Source organism: Chinchilla lanigera, unplaced genomic scaffold, assembly GCF_000276665.1.
Source record: "Chinchilla lanigera isolate Chin_1 unplaced genomic scaffold, ChiLan1.0 scaffold00023, whole genome shotgun sequence".
NCBI lineage: Eukaryota > Metazoa > Chordata > Mammalia > Rodentia > Chinchillidae > Chinchilla > Chinchilla lanigera.
The window spans coordinates 12,207,999-12,228,388 of NW_004955424.1; the positions used below are offsets into that span (position 1 = coordinate 12,207,999).

Sequence of the window (20,390 nt, forward strand, 5' to 3'; positions counted from 1 at the left end):
CTTGATTACTCTTTAGCAAGACCTGCTTATAGAAAACACCAGGCTTATCAATTTGTGAGTAGGAAGCAGAGGATACTGTTGGTGTCCCAGTCTTCTGTTCGGCTACCTCAGGGGCAGATGAAATTTTTAGAGCATTTTCTAGATTACTGTCTAGCAACTTGTATTGATAGAAAATGCTGGGTTTATCTTTATATGAATAGGAAGCAGAAGTTACAGTTGGTATACCAGATATCTGGTCAGCTGGTCCAGAAATGGTTGAAATTTTGAGAGTCTCTTCAGGAAGATGACTATCTGACGGGACCTGCTGGTAGGAAACAGGCTTTTCTCTATGTGAATAAGAAACAGAGGTTACTGACGGTATCCTGGTCTTCTGATCAGCTGGTCCTGGGACAAAAGACTCTTCCAGAGACTTTTCTCTTGTATGACTATCTGGCAACTCCTGTTGATAGAAAACACTGGGCTTTTCTCTATGTGAGCGAGAAATAGAAGATACTGCTGGTATCCCAGTTTTCTGGTCAGCTAATCCATAAAAAGCTGATGCTTTCAAAGGCTCTTTAGTTGTATAAATGTCTGACAAGGTCTGTTGGTAGGAAATACCAGGTTTCTCTCTCTGTGAGTAAAAATCAGAATGTGTTGTTAGTATCTTGGTCTTCAGGTCATCAGGTCCACGAGCAGTGGAAGTTTTTAGAGTCTCTTCAGTTAGATGACTTTGCGGCAACTCTTGCTGGTAAAAACTGCTATTCTCTCTAAGTAAATTGGAAGTAGAGGGGACAGTTACTGTCCGTGCCTTCTGGTCAATACCAGGAATAGCTAGAACTTTCAGATTCTTATCAGTTAAATGACTTTCCGGCAAGGCCTGCAGATTCAAAGCATAGGACTTTTTTCCAGGTGAGTAGGAAGTAGGGGATACTGTAGTTATTCTACTCTTTTGTTCAGCTGGCTTGGGAGCCACTGAAACTTTCAGAGTTTCCTCAGTTAGCTGATTGTCTGGCAAAGCCTGCTGGTAGAAAAGATCAGGCTTATCTTTTTGTGAATAGGAGGGAGAGGTTATATTCTGTATACCAGTCTTCTGGTTCGCTGATCCAGGGATAGCCGAAACTTTCAGCGACTGTTCAGATGGATGACCATCTGGCAAGCCCTCTTGGTATAAACTACTGGGCTTCTTTCTTTGTAAATAAGAAGCAGAGGTTATATGTGGTGTCCTACTCTTCTGGTCAGGTGGCCCAAGAACACCTGAAAGTTTTAGAGTCTCTTCAGTTAAATGACTCTCTGGCAACTCTTCTTGGTAGAAAATACCAGATTCCTCTCTATGTGAGGAGGGAGTAGTTCTTATAGTTGATATCCCGGTCTTTTGGTCTAGTGCTCCAGGAATAGCTGAAACTTTTACACCCTCTTCAGTTTGATAACTACCTGGCAATTCCTGCTGATAGAAAATACTGGGTTTTTCTTTATTTGAGTAAGAAGAGGGGACTGTTGTTGTCTCAGTCTTCTGATCAGCTGGTCTAAGGACAGCTGAAACAGTCAGTGACTGATCTGTTAGATGGCCACCTGGCAAGCTCTCTTGGTACAAAACATTGGGCTTCTCATCATGTGGGTAGGAAGTAGAAGGTTCTGTTGGTAACCCAGTCTTCTGGTCAGGTGGTTCAGTAATATGTGAGACTTTCAGACTTGCTGCAGTTTGATGACTGTCTGGCCAGGCCTTTTGATTTAGAGTATCAACAAGCTGACCAGTAGTATTTTTTTGAGAATTTACAGCCAACTGAGGCAAACCCTCAGAGGATAAGGATAAATGGGATCCAATATCTGAATCTCCAGAAGTGGTAATGCCTGACTGCAACTTGGGTTGAATAATCTCAACTATGTCTTCTTTAGAGGTGCCTCCTAAAGAAAAAGATATCTGTTAATATTATATACTTAATTTTTTAAAAAAAGTTTTTTACACTGAAAAAATAAGCCAACCACATTGAGCCATTAGCTTTTAGAAATGAATCCCAAGGAAATAATCATCAAAGGAGATAAATGTACATTAATCACAAAGCAAACTAAAACGAAAATAATCAACAATAGGATAATGGTTTAAAATAACAATACATCTACTTACCTACTATAGGATTACACAGATCTTAAAATTCAGATTTTTAACGAATTTTCAATGGAATGGGAAAATGCTATGGAGTCTGGGATTTGATTTCATTCTACTTACAAGCTAATAATCTGTTGTGTCAGGAATGCTGGTAGAAGACATAATTTCCTTAGAGACAAAGACTTGATCATCCGTGGTATAACAAAGGATCATCACCTTATTTTCAAGGGCTTCTTATGCCCTTAAATCCCATGGGAGCAATGCAATATGGATCAGATGTATGATATCCATGCAATGGGCTTGACTGATTCTCCTTGTATAATGTTTATGTGTGTATGCATGTATGTGTTTGTGCATCTGTATATACATATATAAATAATATCTTACACATAGGTAAATTGAGTTTCTAAGATAACTATGTAACAGTACTTCTCAGCATAGTATCTTGTTAACTTGCAGATTCTAATTCAGCACATCTGAAATAAGACGTGAAATTTCCCATTTTATAAACTTCCTAGTGATACCCAATACTATTGGGTCCTTAGACCAAATTTCTTTCCTTTCTGGGGATACCAGGAATCAGACTCAGGACCTCACGCTTGCCAGGAAGGTGCTATTCCACTGAGCCAAAATCCCACCCCATAGACCAAATTTGTGAGTAGCAAAGATAATTAATTTTTCTAGAGTTGTAGAGTAAATGACAAAATCTGATACCTTAATCCTTCCATTCTAATTCTAAACTCTGAACTACTTCCACTACAACCAACTACCCTGCTCTAAGCCCAATGGTGAGCTTAAAAAAAGTAGCTGTTATGGGTTGAGTAGTGAATTATACAGTAAAGGAGTTGAGGTATCAAGGTTTTTTTGGGTTTTTTTGTTGTTTTTTTTTGGTACTGGCAACTGAACTCAGGACAGGCAGGCACTGTACCACTGAGCTAAATCACTGGGCCAAGGTATCAAGTATTAATTCTGCAAGAAAGCTAAAAGTGGGTAGCTCATGCCTGTAGTCCTAGCAGCTTGGGAGGCTGAGGCAAAAGGATGATAGATTTGGAGGCAGGGAGCGGCAAAGGAAAGGTTAAGGAGGGAAGGGAGGGAGAATGGAGGAACAGGGAATAGAGAGGAGGAGAAGAGGGAAGAGAAGGATAAAAAGGTAGAGAAGGAAGAGGTGAAAAGGTAAAGGAGGAGGAGGAGAAAAGAGGAGAGATAAAAGAGGGGGAAGGAGAGAGGCATGGGAAAAAGAAAAAAGAAAAACTAAAAGTGAAGGAAAATGTGTAACTGCATTGTAGCCTGAGAAGGAATAACAATTAATGAATATCTGTGTGAGGAAATAAAATTGGCTCAAAAAATTAATAGGCCAAAACAAAAAATTTTTTTTGGTGTGTTTTTTTTTTTCTGGTACCAGGAATCGAACTCAAGACCTTGCGCTTGCCAGGCAGGTGCTATGCCGCTGAGCTAAATCCCCAGCCCCTAGACCAAAAAATTTTAACAAGACAAAATAAAATATTAACAAAGTCCCAGCTCTACTCTCAAAGAGTTGGAAGTCATATGGGAAATAAAAACCAGGAACAACTACCATTCTCTCTGTTGGGTACAGTGATTAGAGGGACTGTTTGCAAAAATCAATGGGAACACATATAAAGAATACCTGACTCTCAAGTTGTAGAGAGATGTGGGAACAAGGAAGGATTTCCTAAAGGACATAAGCTAAATGAAAAGATAAAGAGCAGGAGTTGGACAAAGATGGGACATAAAAATGGAGAAAGAAAGTATTCCAAGTAGAGAAAATGGCATCTTCAAGGTCAATGGGACACAAAAATCTAGCATAATGACAGTTCAATATGATTACAGAGGCCAGAGTAAGTATAAGGCTAAAGGTAGGAATTTATCCTGAGGTCAAGCAAAACTTTCAAGCTAGAAGTGACACTATCTAGCCTGCTTTGTAAAAAAGAATATTCTTGCTTCCAATAGAGGATGGGTAGGAGCCCCCCAAAAAATGAACAGTTTTCTATTTCTAATACAATAATCCAAAAGGAAAAAGTCAAAGTATAAAAATCAGAATCAACAGGATTGGATAATTAGGGATAAGAATGAAAGAATACACATTTCTGGCTTGGCTGAAGAAGAAACCATTACACAATGAAAGGAAAATACAGAAGGAAGATTGAAGAGATGACAATTCATTCAACTTTTGAAGTTCTGAAATTAAGTACCTAAGGAACATCCAAATAAAGATGTTCCATAAGTATTTAGGTATAAATATCTGCAGTATAAGACACATCTAGGTAAGTGTCAAAATTACAGAAGTCACTAGCCATCTAAAGCAACTCAAGCCATGGGTACAAATACTAGCTCAAAAGTTAAGATCCTTCCCTGCTCAAAGAATTATTTTCTAACATGTTTCAATAAGCTTCTGTAATGAAGTTGAGGGCAGCCAATACTGTACCATTGAATGGTACTCAACAGAGTTAGGAAGTAGTCATCAGGACTCTTCCAAGCCTTCATTATGTGCCACAGTTTGGAGTGAGCATAAAATAGAAATAAAATACAGTATTCTGAGGAAGAATTTTGATAAAGGAGTGGTGTGTTATGTTTACAAAAAGGTTAAAAGGCAAATCAAAATTTTAAAAATGGGAGAGAACAAGATGGAATGAAACACTCCTCTAAAGAAAGTGGATTTAAGGAAGGTCTTAAAGAGAATGTAGAAATACTGAGAAGAAACTAGCATTCCAAAAGAGGGCAAAGTGTAACTAAAATTGAAATATCACAGGAAAGAATGAATGTGACTCTACAGATACAGAAGTAAATGCAAACAAAAACAAAATAGCTTGACTGGTATAACCAAAATATACATGAAGAAAAATTAAATTTGGATACATTGAAGGTCAGGAATCAGAGGAGAAAAGAAGACATCATTATCAATTAGTTTTAAAGAAGACAAAAGGTAATATAATAATTATGAAAAAAGTTCTAAGTGTTATCACCACAAAAAAATGTGAGGTGATAAATGGGTTAATCAATTTGACTTAGTTATTGAAGAATATATACAGAAATGAAAATATCATGTTTTCAATTTAAAATAATTTTTTAAATAATTTTTTAAAACACCTACAGAAATTTGTAATACTTAAGACAATGTAACACTGGTGCAAGGACAGACAAGTAAACCAATGGAGAGAATACGGAGCTCAGAAACAGGTTCCCACATATCAGTCACCTGAAATACAACAGAAGTGATTTTAAAGAAAGAAAAACAATACAGCTATGAAAAAAGTCTGCTTGGGTTTAAGCGGTCCAATATTTTATTATGTATGGGGCCTCAGGCAAGTCATTTAACTTCTCTAAGATTCATTTTGTTCAAATATTAAATAGGATAATATCCATAATCACCATCATGAGTCAAATACAGGTAGGTAATGATAATAGGATGATACAATTTATATACTATATAAATACTTTAATAAATAAACCATTTAGCAAAGTGAGCAAGTAATAAATAAATGTTAGTTATTATTAATAGTGTGTAATGGGGTGCATATTTTAGGAGCATTTCATGGCACTGGTGTCCCTGTCTTCCACATACAACATAGGTACAATGGTGCACATTCTGTAGCCTGAGACCCCTGAGCCTATTCAGAGAAAGATCTGATCTTTACCTTTCTTTTCACACCCACACTCCCTCATCTGGTAATTTCTACCAAAAGCTAAAAGATAATTACATCACTTAAAGTCTGGTTTTCCAATATGCAAAAATCTATTATTTAACCTCCACTCCAAAAGAACACAAACTCACTTTTCCTTCTTCCTTCTTGGAAATAAACAAACAGACAACCATAAAGCCTCGGAAAGGGGGAAAATGGATGGATGGCTGGCTAAGGACCTCAGGAAACACAAATAACAGGATGACAGTGAGTTTTCTAGGCTTAATTATCAATTATTTTCTATTTCAGGCTGGACCCTAGAGGGGCCTACAACCTACACTATCACCAGGAATAGGAACAGGGACAGGGACAGATATGACTGGGATAGAATAGGAGAAAGTAAAGGAGTCAAAGAAAAGCCTGCTCTCTGTGGCTCATGGGTCAAACAGCAGGCAACCCATTGGAGTCTTAGCAGACAGTTTCACTTCCCACTTCCCACCTAGTAATAACAAGCAAGTAAGTTTGCTCCATCTACCCCATCCAGCATTTGAGGGAGAAAGGAAGAGAGACGAAGAAAGAAAAAGAAAGAGGGAAAAGAAACAAGAGAATCTTATCAGAGTAAAGTTTAGGTATCATATTAGAATAAACTGTATAAATCAAGTATATTCCGATAGGTTAAAATAAACATTAAAAATCCCAGAAACATTACTAAAGAACGTAACTTTAAAAAACAAGCTAGACAGCCATTAAAGAAATTGTCACTTGAGAAAATATTCACTTAGTGCAATAAAAAGCAATAAAGAAAAGAATGACAAAAAGAAATGACATAGAAAAGTAAACCAGTAAGTTTAAGTTCAATGATATCAACAGCAGTATTAAATGACTAATCACATCAAAAAAGAAATTGCCATTTTTTTAAATTGCATTTAAAAAATAAACTTGAGATGTAACTATACACTTACTACAGAAGATATATTTTATTTTATTTTATTTTATTTTATTTTATTTTATTGGTACCAGGAATCAAACTCAGGACCTTGCACTTGCCAAGCAGGCACTTGTGCCGCTGAGCTGTATCCCCAGCCCCAGAAGATACATTTTAGATCAGTAAGTACAAATTGGTTGAAAGTAATGGGATGAAAAATGATAAACCATACAAGCAATGACTTTTAAGAATGGAGTGTATATACTAACATAAGACAAAATTGACATTAAAATGAAAATGTTACTAGAAATAAAGAGGGATAATTTATAACAATGAAAAAGTCAATTCATCAGGAATAAACATATATCGACTTAACACCATAGTCCCAAAATGCGTGAAGCACATATGAGAGAAAAGAAGGGAGAAAGAAACAATAATAGTTGAAAATTTCAATACCCTACTTTCAAAAATGGAGAAACAATTAAGCAGAAGATCAGCAAGGATATAGAAGACTTGAATCCATTAGTTAACCCAGCAGAACTAAAAAGCTTCTATAGAACACACCACTTAACAACAGCAGAATACACATTCTTCTCAAGCATAAACTGTATATTCTACAGGATAAACTATATGCTTAGACATAAAAGAAGCCTCAATAAACACAAAGTTCTGAAATTACATACAGTGTTCTTTTCACCAAAATTAGAATATCAGTAAAAAGAAAATTCATGAACTTATGAAAATTAAACAACATATTCCTAAATAAAGAGTCAAAGGAGAAAAAATACAGTGGAAAGCAGAATATACTTTTACATTAATGAAAACAAAAACACAACAAAGACTTAGGAAATGCAGCTAAGACTGTGTTTGGAAATTTCTCAATTAAAATACAAACATATTTTAAAAAGATGAAAAAGCATGGTGTGGTAGTACATACCTGAAATCCCAGCTATCTGGGGGATTTAGAAGGACTGCAAGTTTGAGGCCTGCATGAGCAACTTAACAGCCTCTCCTAAAGTAAAATTTAAAGGGGCTGGGGATACAGCTCAATGGTAGAGCATATAATGCTCAGTAGTAGAGGTGGGGGAAAAAGGCAAAGAAGGTGTGGTGGCACATGCCTATGGTCCCAATTGTCAGGCTCAACTTGGACATGGCTAGTACCCAACATGTTTTAATCAGCCACACTGTTCTCAGCAAAAAACACAGCCCAGCATAAATGCTGCCCTCAGAAGACGCAGGACAAGATGTCATAAAGAAGAGTTAAGGCAGAGCATGGAATCTTCCCAGCACCAGGACGTTTGATAACATCTACACATTTGCACTGGCTACTCTAAGAAGTCTGACCTCTCACATGATGTCCCTTTGTGACATCCTCTTAAATGATATCTCATCTGATCTCCTCACTACCACTCCTCACTGCCTTTTTCAAGCCCTATTTTAAAAGAGCCCCAGCTTTTCTTCGTTCCCCATGGATTATCTTTTTGCCCTCCATCTGCCTGTACCCAAGTATATTAAATCTTGTGACTTGTTGCCTTCAGGTGGTCTCTGACTTTTGTCCGACATTACAGCAATATTATTAGATAGCTAAGTTATTTAGAAATATTATGAGACAGGGATGGACCCTCTACAGGTCAATGTAGAAGACAATTGTGGCTGGAGTTGCATTCACTAAAGGCCAGACTTCAAGAAAAAGAGGAATGACTACACCCATATACTTCCCCTAGGGATGAACAGCAGTGACTGGTACTCTACATAGGCATCAATCACCTTGTGTGGAGGACCAGAACTCCTTAACTCACCTCCTTCCAGGAAAGTCCTTGTCCATGTGGGCTTGCCACATGACTTGCTTCCCCATTTGAGCCCCATTTGATCAGTATTACCTAAGTGACTATACATGTAATCTTACTGGTTGCCACCGCTTTGTCCCACCTCACACCCACCTTGTGACTTTCCACTGGGTCAATATTACCTAAGCGACTATACCTGTTATCTTACTAGTTGATTACAGTTCTGTCCCACCTCACACCTGCCTTACCTCATGGTTTTGCTCTGTAAAACTCCACTGAAAAGCAGAGTCCCCAGCCAACCACTCAGGACCCCTTCTGTCTCTCTTACACAGAAGTTATTCTTTATCTCAATAAATATGTCCTACTCTCAACCTCCGCTGTTCTTAGAATTCATTCTGTGATTTTAGAAATCACGAATTCAGCATATTAGACATCTAGCAGGTTGGGAGTTATATTTATCTTATATTACTTGGAAGCCCTACATCATCCCTACATCGCCAACACTCTGAGAGGCTGAGATAGCAGGACTGAAAGTTTGAGCCCAGTTTGAACAACATAACTTACTTTGATACCCTGTCTCAAAATAAAAAAGGGCTGGGAATACAGCTCAGTGTGAAGGCCCTCAGTTCAATCCCCAGTACCCAACCCCCTACACAAACACAAATGTCCACTGAAAAAAAGAAGAAAAAGCAGAAACTAAACACAAAGCAAGTAGAAGAATGGAAATAATAAATACTAAAATGGGAAAAAGTAAATTAAACAGAAATTAGAAGACAAAATGATTAAAAAGTAGAGAAACAAAGTTTATTTCTTTGAAAGGAAAACTGAAAATATTAACTCACCTCCTTTAAAAAGCAACAAGAAAACTAAAATTACTAAATTAGGAATAAAACCAAGGGCATTACTGAAATAAACAAGATAATATGAGAATATTATGATGATCTTTAGAATATAGATAGATAACATATCTACAGAAATAGACAACACCGCTGAATGGACAGCTTTCACATAAAACACATGTTACAAAAACTGACTTCAGCCGGGCATGGTGGCGCACGCCTGTAATCCCAGCACTTGGGAGGCTGAGGCAGGAGGATCACTGCAAGTTCGAGACCAGCCTCGGCTACAATGCGAGTTCAAGGCCAGCCTGAACTGCATAGCAAGACCCTGTCTCAAAAAGACAAAAGAAAAACCTGACTATAATAGATTAAAAATGGCAGAGTAGTATCAGAAGCAAAATACAACCACACCAGAACCTTGAATTGAGGCACTCAGAAAACAACAACTTAGTGAAAGAAAAAAGAATCAAAAAAGAGCTAACAGGAAAACTAAAACCTACACAGAAACTAGAGAAACTGAAGATAATGCAGAGAAAAGAATAGAGCTGTCTAGAATCCCCAGCTTCTGGGGAAGGCAACTTGTCCATAATACAAAGTAAGTCTGGAGAAAGTTGGAAGACCCCCTGAGAAATTGTGGGCTGGACCAGGAGTGCTACCCCAAGAAAAACCCAGTTACTTTAAATTGCAAAAGCAGCACAGGATTTTTCTCTGACAGTAACTCCTTCTACATGGCAGGTTAGAGATGGACAAGAAATCTCATGTAGCACCCACCATATTTGAGTGTTTCATCGGAAGCCATTTTGGGAAGGGGTTATTAACATGTTCAAGATAGGGCCAAAATTCCTGTCCTGCTGCCAACTGACCTGAACCACCAGTGGTCTATGTGTGACTGTCTCATCAGATGGCTTTTGATTTTATTAGAAAAAAAAGACTCATAAAAGTCATTAGATCCATTTGTATCACCAGTGGTAAAAGTCACCCAATGGAACTGTCATGCATATACCACCAGGACCCGGGCTTTTCTTTCTTGGCAAGTTTTTTATTACATTTTCAATTTCAGTGACTGATACTGGGTTATTTAAAATTTTTATATCTTCTTGGTTCAATTTTGACAATTCATATGTATCTAGGAATCTGTCCATTTCTTCTATGTTTTCCATCTTCAGGTTCTTCAAGTAGGTAGTCATGATCTGGATTTCCACAGAATCTACTGTGATTTCGCCCTTTTCATTCCTAATTGCATGAATTTGAGGCTTTTTTTTCCACTTTTTAATAAGGTTGGCTAAGGGTTTATCATTTTTATTTAACCATTCAAAGAATCAACTCTTTGATTCATTGATTCTTTGTACTGTTTTCTTAGTCTCAATTGCATTAATTTCTTCTCTTCTCTTTATAATTTCCTCCCACATACAAGCTTTGGGTTTGATTTGCTCTTCTTTTTCTAGAAGTCTGAGGTTCAACATTAGGTTATTTATTTGAGTTCATTCTGTTTTCCTGATGTGAGAATTCACTGCAATAAATTTCTTTCTTAGTACTACTTTCATTGTGTCCCCTAAGTTCCAGCATCTTTATTTAATTGTTGGTATTGTTAAAATTTCCTCTTTAATTTCATCTGGTTGTTCAGGAGGCTGTTATGTGATTTCCATGTGTTATGGACCTTTAGTGGCTTCTTCTGTGTTGAGTTCCATTTTCATTGCACTATTGTAAGATAATATACATGGGATAATTTCAACTCTCTCACATTTATGTATTCATGTTCTATGGGCTTATATATGGTCTATTTTGGGAGAACATTCCATGCGCAGCTGAGAAGAATGTGTATTCTGATGTTGTGGGGTGCAACACTCTGTAGACATCTACTAACTCCATTTGGTCATGGGTTTGGTTCAGTTCTGGTATTTCTTTGTTGGTTTTTTGTTTAACTGATCTATCTGAGAGGGTGGGGTATTAAAGTTCCCCATTACAAATGTGTTGCTGTTTATTTGATTTTTCGTATTCCTTAACATATGCTTTATGTGGTTGGGTGCATCAGTATTTGGTGCATATATATTTATGATTCTTCTCTCTTCTTAGAGTTTCCCCTTAACAGTACATAATGACCTTATTTTTTCTCTTTTGATCAGTCTTGGCTTGAAGTTCATAAGAAGCAAGTATTACCCTGATACCAAAACCAGAGAAGGACCCAATCAAAACAGACAACCACAGACCAATCTCCCTAATGAACACTGATGCAAAAATCCTCAATAAAATACTGGCAAATACAACGAAGCAAGTCATCAAGAAGATTATTCACTATAACCAAGTAGGATTAATCCCAGGGACGGCCCAACATACACAAATCAGTAAATGTAATACACCTTACCAACAGAGCCAAAGACAAAAATCAAATGACAATCTCAATAAATGTAGAAAAAGCATTTGAGAAAGTCAACACTCATTCACGATAAAAAAAAAAAAAAAAAAAAAAATACAGAAAACTGGAATAGAGGGTCTTTACCTCAACCTGATAAAGGCCATCTTTGACAAACCAACTGCCAGGACCATTCTAAATGCTCAAAACTGAAAGCTTTCACTCTAAAATCAGGAACACGACAAGGATGTTCAATCCTATTTAATATAGTTCTGGAGAGATTAGCCAGAGAAATTAGATAAGAGAAAGAAATAAAAGGAATAAGGATAGGAAAGGAATATATTAAATTATCATTATTTGCAGATGATATGATGCTCTACATAGAAACCCCTAAAAACTCCACCAAAAGACTTTTAGATTTAATAACCAAATTCAGTAGTATAGCTGGATACAAAGTCAACACTCAAAAGTCAATAGCCTTCCTGTACACAGATAACAAACTCACTGACAAATTATGGAAACTACACCCTTCACAATAGCCTTCCAATGAAATACTTTAGCAAAGAATCTAATAACAAAGGGAGTAAAAGATCTATATATTAAAAATTACAGTACTCTGAAAAAGGAGATCGAAGAGGAAAATGGAAAGATGTCCCTTGTCCTTGGGTAAGAAGAACCAACATAGTGAAAATGGCCATGTGCCCAAAACTGATACATAGATTTAATGTAATCCCAATCAAAATACCATTACCATACCTCACAGACCTATAGAAAGCATTCCTAAAATTTATTTGGAACCAGAAGAGACCTAGAATAGCAAAGGCAAATATGGACAACAAATGCAAGGCAGGTGGCATCAGAATCCTCAACTTGAAATTACATTATAAAGCTACTGTGATAAAAAAGTGCACTGGAAAAAAAAAAAAAAAAAAAGACCTGAGGATCAATGGGGCAGATCAGAAGATGCAGAAATAACTCCAAACATACTCAGCCTTCTTTTCTTTGACAAAAGGGCCAAACACACACACTGAAAGATAGCCTCTTTAAATAAATGGTGCTGGAAAAACTTGCTTTCCACACGCCAAAGACTAAAACTAGACCCATTTCTAGCACCATGCACTAAACTAAAATCAAAATGGATCACATATTATGACAGAAACACTAAATCTTCTGAAAGAGAGAACAGGTAGAACTCTTAAAGACATAGGTGTAGGCAAAGATTTCAAAAACAAACCCCAATTGCTCGGGAAACACTACAAAGAATCAACAACTGGGATTTCATTCTGTTAAAAAGCTTTTGCACAGTAAAAGAAATTACTAATAGAGTAAAAAGGCAACCCAGAAAGCAGGATAAAATTTTAGCCAGTTGCCCCTCAGACAAAGGACTAACCTCCTACAACATACAGAGAACTGAAAAATCAGATCCCCCTGCCAATTTAAAGACCCAATCTAAAAATGGGCATCTGGAATGAATAGACACTTCTCAGATGAAGTACAAATGGCAATATTTATATATGAAGAAATGTTCAACATCATTGATCATTCAAGAGATGCAAATTAAAACAACACTGAGATTCCATCTCACTCCAGAAAGAATGGCTATCATCAAGAAATCAAACAATAACAAATGGTGGAAAGGCTGTGGGAAAAAATAAATTCTTCGCTGTTGGTAGAAGTGTAGACTCATGCAATCACTGTGGAAATCAGTGTGGCGATTTCTCAAAAAACTAGGATTAGAGGTCATATATATAGGTCATAGATCTAGCTATTCCCCTTCTGGGTATCTTCCTGAAAGAACTAAAAAACATCACAGCACAACAATATACGCACACACATGCTTATAGCAGCACATCTGGTAATAGCTAAATCTTGCAAACGAGCCAAATGTCCATCAACTGATGAATGGATGAAAAAGATGTGGTTTTTGTAATACAATGGAGTACTACTCAGCCATAAAGGATAAACTTGAGACATTTCTAGCTAAATGGATGCATCTTGAGACTGTACTCTTAAGTGAAATAAATGGGACACAAATGTGTAAGTATCACATGGTTTCTCTGATGTGAAAAACCGAAAGTGTAAATATGGACCAAAGTGCATAAAAGGTATTGCAAATTAGGATGAAACTGTTCAAAAGATATAGGAACTAGGAGCCAGGTGTGGTAGCCCACACCTCTAACCCTAGCACAAAGTGAGTTCAAGGCCAGCCTGAACTGCATAGAGAGACCCTGTCTCAAAAAGACCAAAAAAGAAGAAGAAAAAGGAATAGGAACTAGGGAGGAGGTAGAGGGAAAGGAAGGAAGAAAAAAGAAAAAAAATGATAAAAAGAGGATAAAATGGAAACTTTGTAAAAAAAAAAAGGAGTGGAAGAGGGGTTGAACGAAGGGGAGGGGATTGGGAAAAAAAGAGGAATCAAGATATAACATATATAGGTACAAATTCCCTATGATTAATATGATCATTATGCATATCTAAATTGTATCAATAAACTTTATTTTAAAAAATTTTTTAAAAGACAAAAACCACACGATCCTATTAATAGACAAAAGGCCCAACATCTATTCATGACAGAATCTAACACCCATTCTTGATTAAAAAATAGAAATAAATAAACTCTGAAGAAAATAGGTATAGAAGGACCTGATCTCAATCTGGTAAAAGTCACCCATGAGAAACTTACCGCCAACATCACATTATTTTGGGAAAAATTGAAAACTATCCCTCTAAAAGTAGGAAGAAAAACAAGCATGTGTACACTATCACCACCTCTGTCCCATGTATACTGTAAACATTAACAGAGCAATCAGGCAAGAAAAATAAAAGAGATACATATAAGAAAGAAACAAGTCAAATTTTCCTTATTCATAGACAACATTATCCTTTACCTAGAAGACCCAAAAAATTCCATCAGAAAACTCTTAGAACAAATGAACAAATTGAGCAAGATAGCAGGACATGAAATCTATACTCAATAGTCCATAAAGAACTTATCCAAAGAGAGATTAGGAAAACAATACCATTAATAATACTACCAACAAAAACTGTATACTTTGGAATTAACCTAACCAAGGAAGGAAGTGACTTCTATAACAAAAACTACAGTACAATTTAAAAGAGATCAAAGAGAACATCAGAAAATAAAGTAACATCATCTCTTCTGGGATAAGCAGAACCAATATTGTCAAAACGGCTATACTACCAAAACTGATACATAGATTTAATGCAACCCCAATCAAAATGCCAACAGCATTCCTCACAGAGCTAAAAAAAAAATCTTAAAATTCACATGGAACTGAAGAGACCCAGAATACAAAAGCAATTCTGGGCAACAAGAACAAAGCAGGAGGCATCACAATCCCAGATGTCAAGTTATATTACAAAGGTACCCTGATAAAAACAGCATGGTGGTACCATAAAAAACAGGAATGTGGATCAGTGGAACAGAATAGAGGGTGTAGGAACAATCCCAGGCATATTCAGTCATGTGACCTTTGATAAAGGAGTAGAGATAGGCTCTTTTACAAATGGTGCTCAGAAAAGAGGTTACACACATAAAGAAGATTGATTCTACACCCATTATCTATCACTACATACCAAAGTAAAAGCAAAATGAATCAAAGACCTAAATATTAAAATAGAAACAACCTGCTAGAAAATAAAATAGGTAAAACTCTTAAATACTTAGGCATAGGCAAGTACTTTCCAAACAGAATCCAAACTGCACAAGAAGTACCATCAAGCATCAGCAAATGAGATTATATCAAGTTAAAAATCTGCACAGCAAACAACCAATACAGTGAAGAGACAATCTATAAAATTAGAAAATACTTTTACTAGCTACTCAATGCACAGAGGACTAATATCTAGAATATATAAAGTAAAAAAAAAAAAAATCAAAGCCCCAAACTAAAAGATCTAAACACTTGAGAGGCTGAGGTAGGAGGACCACCATGAGTTGAAGGCCAATCTGCCCAACCTGGGCTACATAGTGAGTGCAAGAAGTTCAAGGCCAGTCTGGAATACACAGTAAAACCATGTCTCAAAAAAAAAAAAAAGAAAGAAAAAGAAAAAAAAAATTTTAAATGCCAACTCAAATGAACAGGCACTTCTCAGAAGAAGTCAAATGACTAATAAATACATGAAAAAATGTTCAACATCACTGGCCATTCAAGAAATGCAAATTAAAACAACACAGATTATATCATAAGAAAGAATGGCTATCATCATGGAATCAAGTAACAAAAACTGCTGATGAGGGGCTGGGGATTTAGCTCAGCGGCAAAGTGCCTGCCGGGCAAGCGCAAGGTCCTGAGTTCGGTTCCCGGTACCACAGAAAAAAAACCAAAAAAAAAAAAAAAAACTGCTGATGAGGCTTTGAAACTCAAAGTACAAATAACTTAAAGAGCAAAATAAGACAGATAATACAAAACAGGGAGAAATGCATTTTGTAAAAGGGAAGAGGACCAATAGATGAAGGGCAAGAGGATGGTGGGAAAGGGGGAAAAAATGAAGATGTGTTTATACACATATACCAACATCCCACAATGAACATAATGATTATGTACTGTACACATGTAGTAAATTTTTTTAATTTAAAAAAGGTTAAAAAAAAAAGTTCATGAGAAAATAGGAAATTTAAGTAAGACTTAAAGCAAGGAAAATAATTTTAAAACTTCCTATAAAAAATAGCCCAGGTATTTTTTTTTTTTTTAAATATTACTTTAGTTCAATTTGGTCTTGTTATATACATCAACCTGGCCTCGAACTCAGAGCAATCCTTCTACCTCATCATCCCATGTGCTGAGATTATAGGTATGTGCCACCATACCCAGCTACAGCTCAGGTAGTTACAACACAGTGAATTCTTTGTCAAAAACAATAAATATCAATCCTTTACAGACCATTCCAAAAATTAGAAGGAAAGCTTCCTAACTCAATTTATTACACCAGTATTTCATTTATGAAAAAAAAAAATGACAAAAACATTACATGAGAAGAAATCTACAGACCAAGAGCTACTATTAATATAGACAAAGTCTGTCAAAAAACAAACAAAAAATATTAGCAAGCTGTGCATGATGCATACCCTACTCCCAGCTACTTGGGAATGAGGTAGGAAGATTACAAGATAGATTCCATCCTGTGCAAGACACGTCCTCAAATTTTGCATATTAAAAACATTAATAACACCTCACCAATTTAGCAAGAGACCTTCTCAAAATAAAGCAAAAGGGGCTGGGTATGTACGCATTGGTAGAGTGTTTATGTAGCCTGTGTTAGGCCCTCAATTTAATCCTCAACACCAAAAGAACAAGCAAATGAACAAAAAATATTGGCAAACAAAATGCAGCATCATACAAAAAGGATTATATGCTACAAAGAAAAGGATATACTGTGTAACCAAGAATGTGCCCACATATGAATATATTAATAACCGTATCATGATAAATTATGCATGAAAATATTTGACAAAATATAACAACTTTATATTACTTAAATGCTCCCAGAACAAGGACTAAGAAGAATATTCTTCAACCTGATAAAAGGATATCTACAAAAACACCTGTTAGTATTACACATAATAGTAAAAGACTAGATACTTTTCTTCTGAGATCAAGGATGTTTGCTCTTGCCACTTTTACTCATCACTGTATTGGAAGTTCTAGTCAGGGCAAATGGAGAAAGAGAATATACCGAAGGTATCCTGAGTGGAAAGGGAGACCTAAAACTATCACTATTCAAAAATGACATGGTCTTATATATAAAATTAGCAGAAATCCGTGGAGACAGGGGTGGCGAAGCACACCAGTAATCCCACTTGGGAGGCTGAGGCAGGAGGATCACAAGTTTGAGGCCTGCCTGGGCTACACACTGAATTCAGGGCCAACCCAAACTACATAGTAAGACCTGCCTCGGCGGAGGTGGGCAAGAAAAGAAAAGAGGTGTATAAGATTAATATACAAAATTACATTTATTTCTATGTACCGGCAATGAATATCTAAAAATGAAATTAGGAAAACTCCAATTTATACCATCAAAAAGATTAAAACACAATTAACAAGTACATGATTTGTACACTGATAACTACAAAATATTATTGAAAAAAACAAAGAATACCCAAATACACAAAAGGTATAGCATGCTTATAAAACAGGGTATTTCGTGTCATTAAAATGGTAATATCCTCAAAATGATCTACTGATTCAACACATGATACACGTTACAATATGGATAAATCCTGGGGACATGATACTAAGTGAATCAAGTCAATCACAAAAAGGCAAATACTATGAAATTCCACTTACATGTGACAACCAGAGTAGTCAAATTCACAGAGACTGAAAGAATAATGGTTATCAAGGACTAGGGAAAGGAAGAAATGGAAGTTATTGTTTAGTGATAGCAGATCAGCAATGTGAATACACTTAACACTACTGAATTTCAAAAAGGTTAAGATGGTAAATTTTGTGGCAAGTATTTTAACCACAACAATTTAAATTTTTTCTAATTAAAAAGAATGAGAAGTGGATGTCATCAAAACTGAAAATGTTGTGATACAATCAATACTATTTAATAAGATTTTTTAAAAACCCCACAGACTAGGAGAAAATTTTTGGAAATAACGAATCAAATACAAGAGCCATATTCAGATCACACAAAGAATCCTTACACCATAATAAAAAAAAGAAATAACCCAATTTAAAAGTGGGCAAAGTAATTCAACTGACATTTCTCTAAAGATAAACAAATGGCCAATAAACACAAGAAAAGATCAACATCATTAGCCATTAGGGAAATGTAAATCAACACCACAAGAAAATGTATCTTAACCAAAAGTATGTCTATAACCACAAAGACAGGAAATAAGTGTTCTAAAGGACAGGGAAAAACTGGAACACTCATACTGCTGTTTGGAATACAATAGCTACACATACTCTGCAAACAATTTATTCATTCCTCAAGTCAATCAATATAGATCCATGAACCAATAATTCTACTCCTAGATATATATGAAAAAGAAAGGAAAACATGCTTAACAAAAGGTCATACATGACTTCATGTCAGATTTATACATATGAAAGCCAAGTGGTTATGGTCATCAACTGCTGAAGAGACAAACAAATGTCATACATAGATAAAACGGCCTATTATTTGACAATAAAAACAAGAAGTACTGATGTAAGATGAAAGTACTAATGAACTGAGGGTTTGAGAAGAGCCCATCCCTCAAAGACAAACACCATCTTGCAGTATGTTGACATGGTGGAAGAGGTTAGGGGCTTTCAGTAATTGGCACTAAGAGCCCTCACGACCTAATTATCTCCCAAAGGCTCCATCCACCGCCTAATGTAAGCATCTTGGGAATGAGAATTTCAACATATATATTTTGGAAGGAAAAAAAACATCCAGACCATAGGACATTCCAAGATCTTTTCTTAGATAAATATTTTATTTAACTTGAAGAGTAAAATCAATTAATTGTGCTCAGAAGGACAAAAGTGGATGCAAACTGGGTGTGATGGCACATGAATTTAACCACGGCACTCAGGAGGCTGAAGCAGGAGGATCACCATGAGTTCAAAGCCAGCCTGGGATACACTGGGAGTTTAAGACCAGCCTAAACTACATAGTGAGACCCTGTCTCAAAAATGCAAAAGCAAAAACAAAACAAACACAAAGAAAGAGTGGATGCAAATAATCTAGTAGAGAAGAAGTCAAGACAGATCAATTTTGAAGAAAGCAAAATTATCTGCTAAGACAGGTGGCAAGTGATACAGACAGGTTAGTGGGATTTAAAGAGTGGCTCAGTGAATATTCAGAATTTATTCTAAAGTGATGAGTAAATGAATTAATGGGTAATTCTAAGAAGAAAGCTGAGATTGGAGATAATGATTTTAGAAGACTGTCAGCCTAGAGAAGCTGGTGGCATGGTTCAGTCCATGTCTGAAAGCCACAGAACCAAGGTGTAACTCTCAATCTGAGTTCACAGGCTCAAAAATATGGCCAAAGAACCTGTTCTGATGGCTAAGTGAAAGAGAAGAATGGCATCCCAGGACTAGGGCAAAGAAGAACAAATTTCCCTTCCTCTATCTCTTCCTTCTATCCACGCCTCAGCAGACTATACCCACAGAGATCTGTGAAGACAGATCTCCCTTACTTAGGCCATTCACTCAAATCTCGTCCATGGACATCCTCACAAATGTATCCAGATATAATGCTTTACCAATTATCCAGGTATCTTTTAATCTGGTCAAATTGCTAAGCAGGCACAGCAAGGTATTTTCCATAAGCTAGCAGTAAGAAGGACATTTAATACTTCTTATTTCCACATACCTGGTAAATGGTTGAGACTCTTTAGCACAGTGTCAGGCGAAAACCTCAACATTCTAAGATTTGAAGGACGATGTTCTAATGCTCTGGTTGGCTCATAAGGAATAAATCCAGGCGATACAGATGAAACAGACTGATTAATGCCCAGATCTGAATGACCTACCTATGAAAAGAAAAAAGAAATGAAGAAAGTAAAATTATAAAATTGCATACTTCAACTGCTAACAATCAAACCTCACTGTTATAAAAATGAACACTGAATAGTTACTAACCGTAACTTGAGATTACATTATCAATCTACCAAATTCATATACATGTTTGGTCAACTCCGCTTTATACAATATTCTATAATAAGCCTAGAAGTTTTCTGTTACCTAGTTTGTTCTTTATATTAATAATCATTGAAGAATTTGAACCAGTTTTATTCTTGATAACTG

At 36.2% G+C, this 20,390-nt stretch overlaps 1 protein-coding gene across 1 annotated transcript in view; it reads right to left on the bottom strand.

Annotated features, from left to right (window-relative positions):
• Positions 1-20,390, bottom strand: part of Alms1 (Alstrom syndrome protein 1) — a gene marked incomplete in the record, with an annotated part of 128,189 nt that overhangs the window by 77,503 nt on the left and 30,296 nt on the right. The window contains 2 exon segments of the mRNA XM_013514678.1: positions 1-1,881; positions 19,957-20,116. Coding sequence (XP_013370132.1) covers positions 1-1,881; positions 19,957-20,116 — 2,041 coding nt within the window.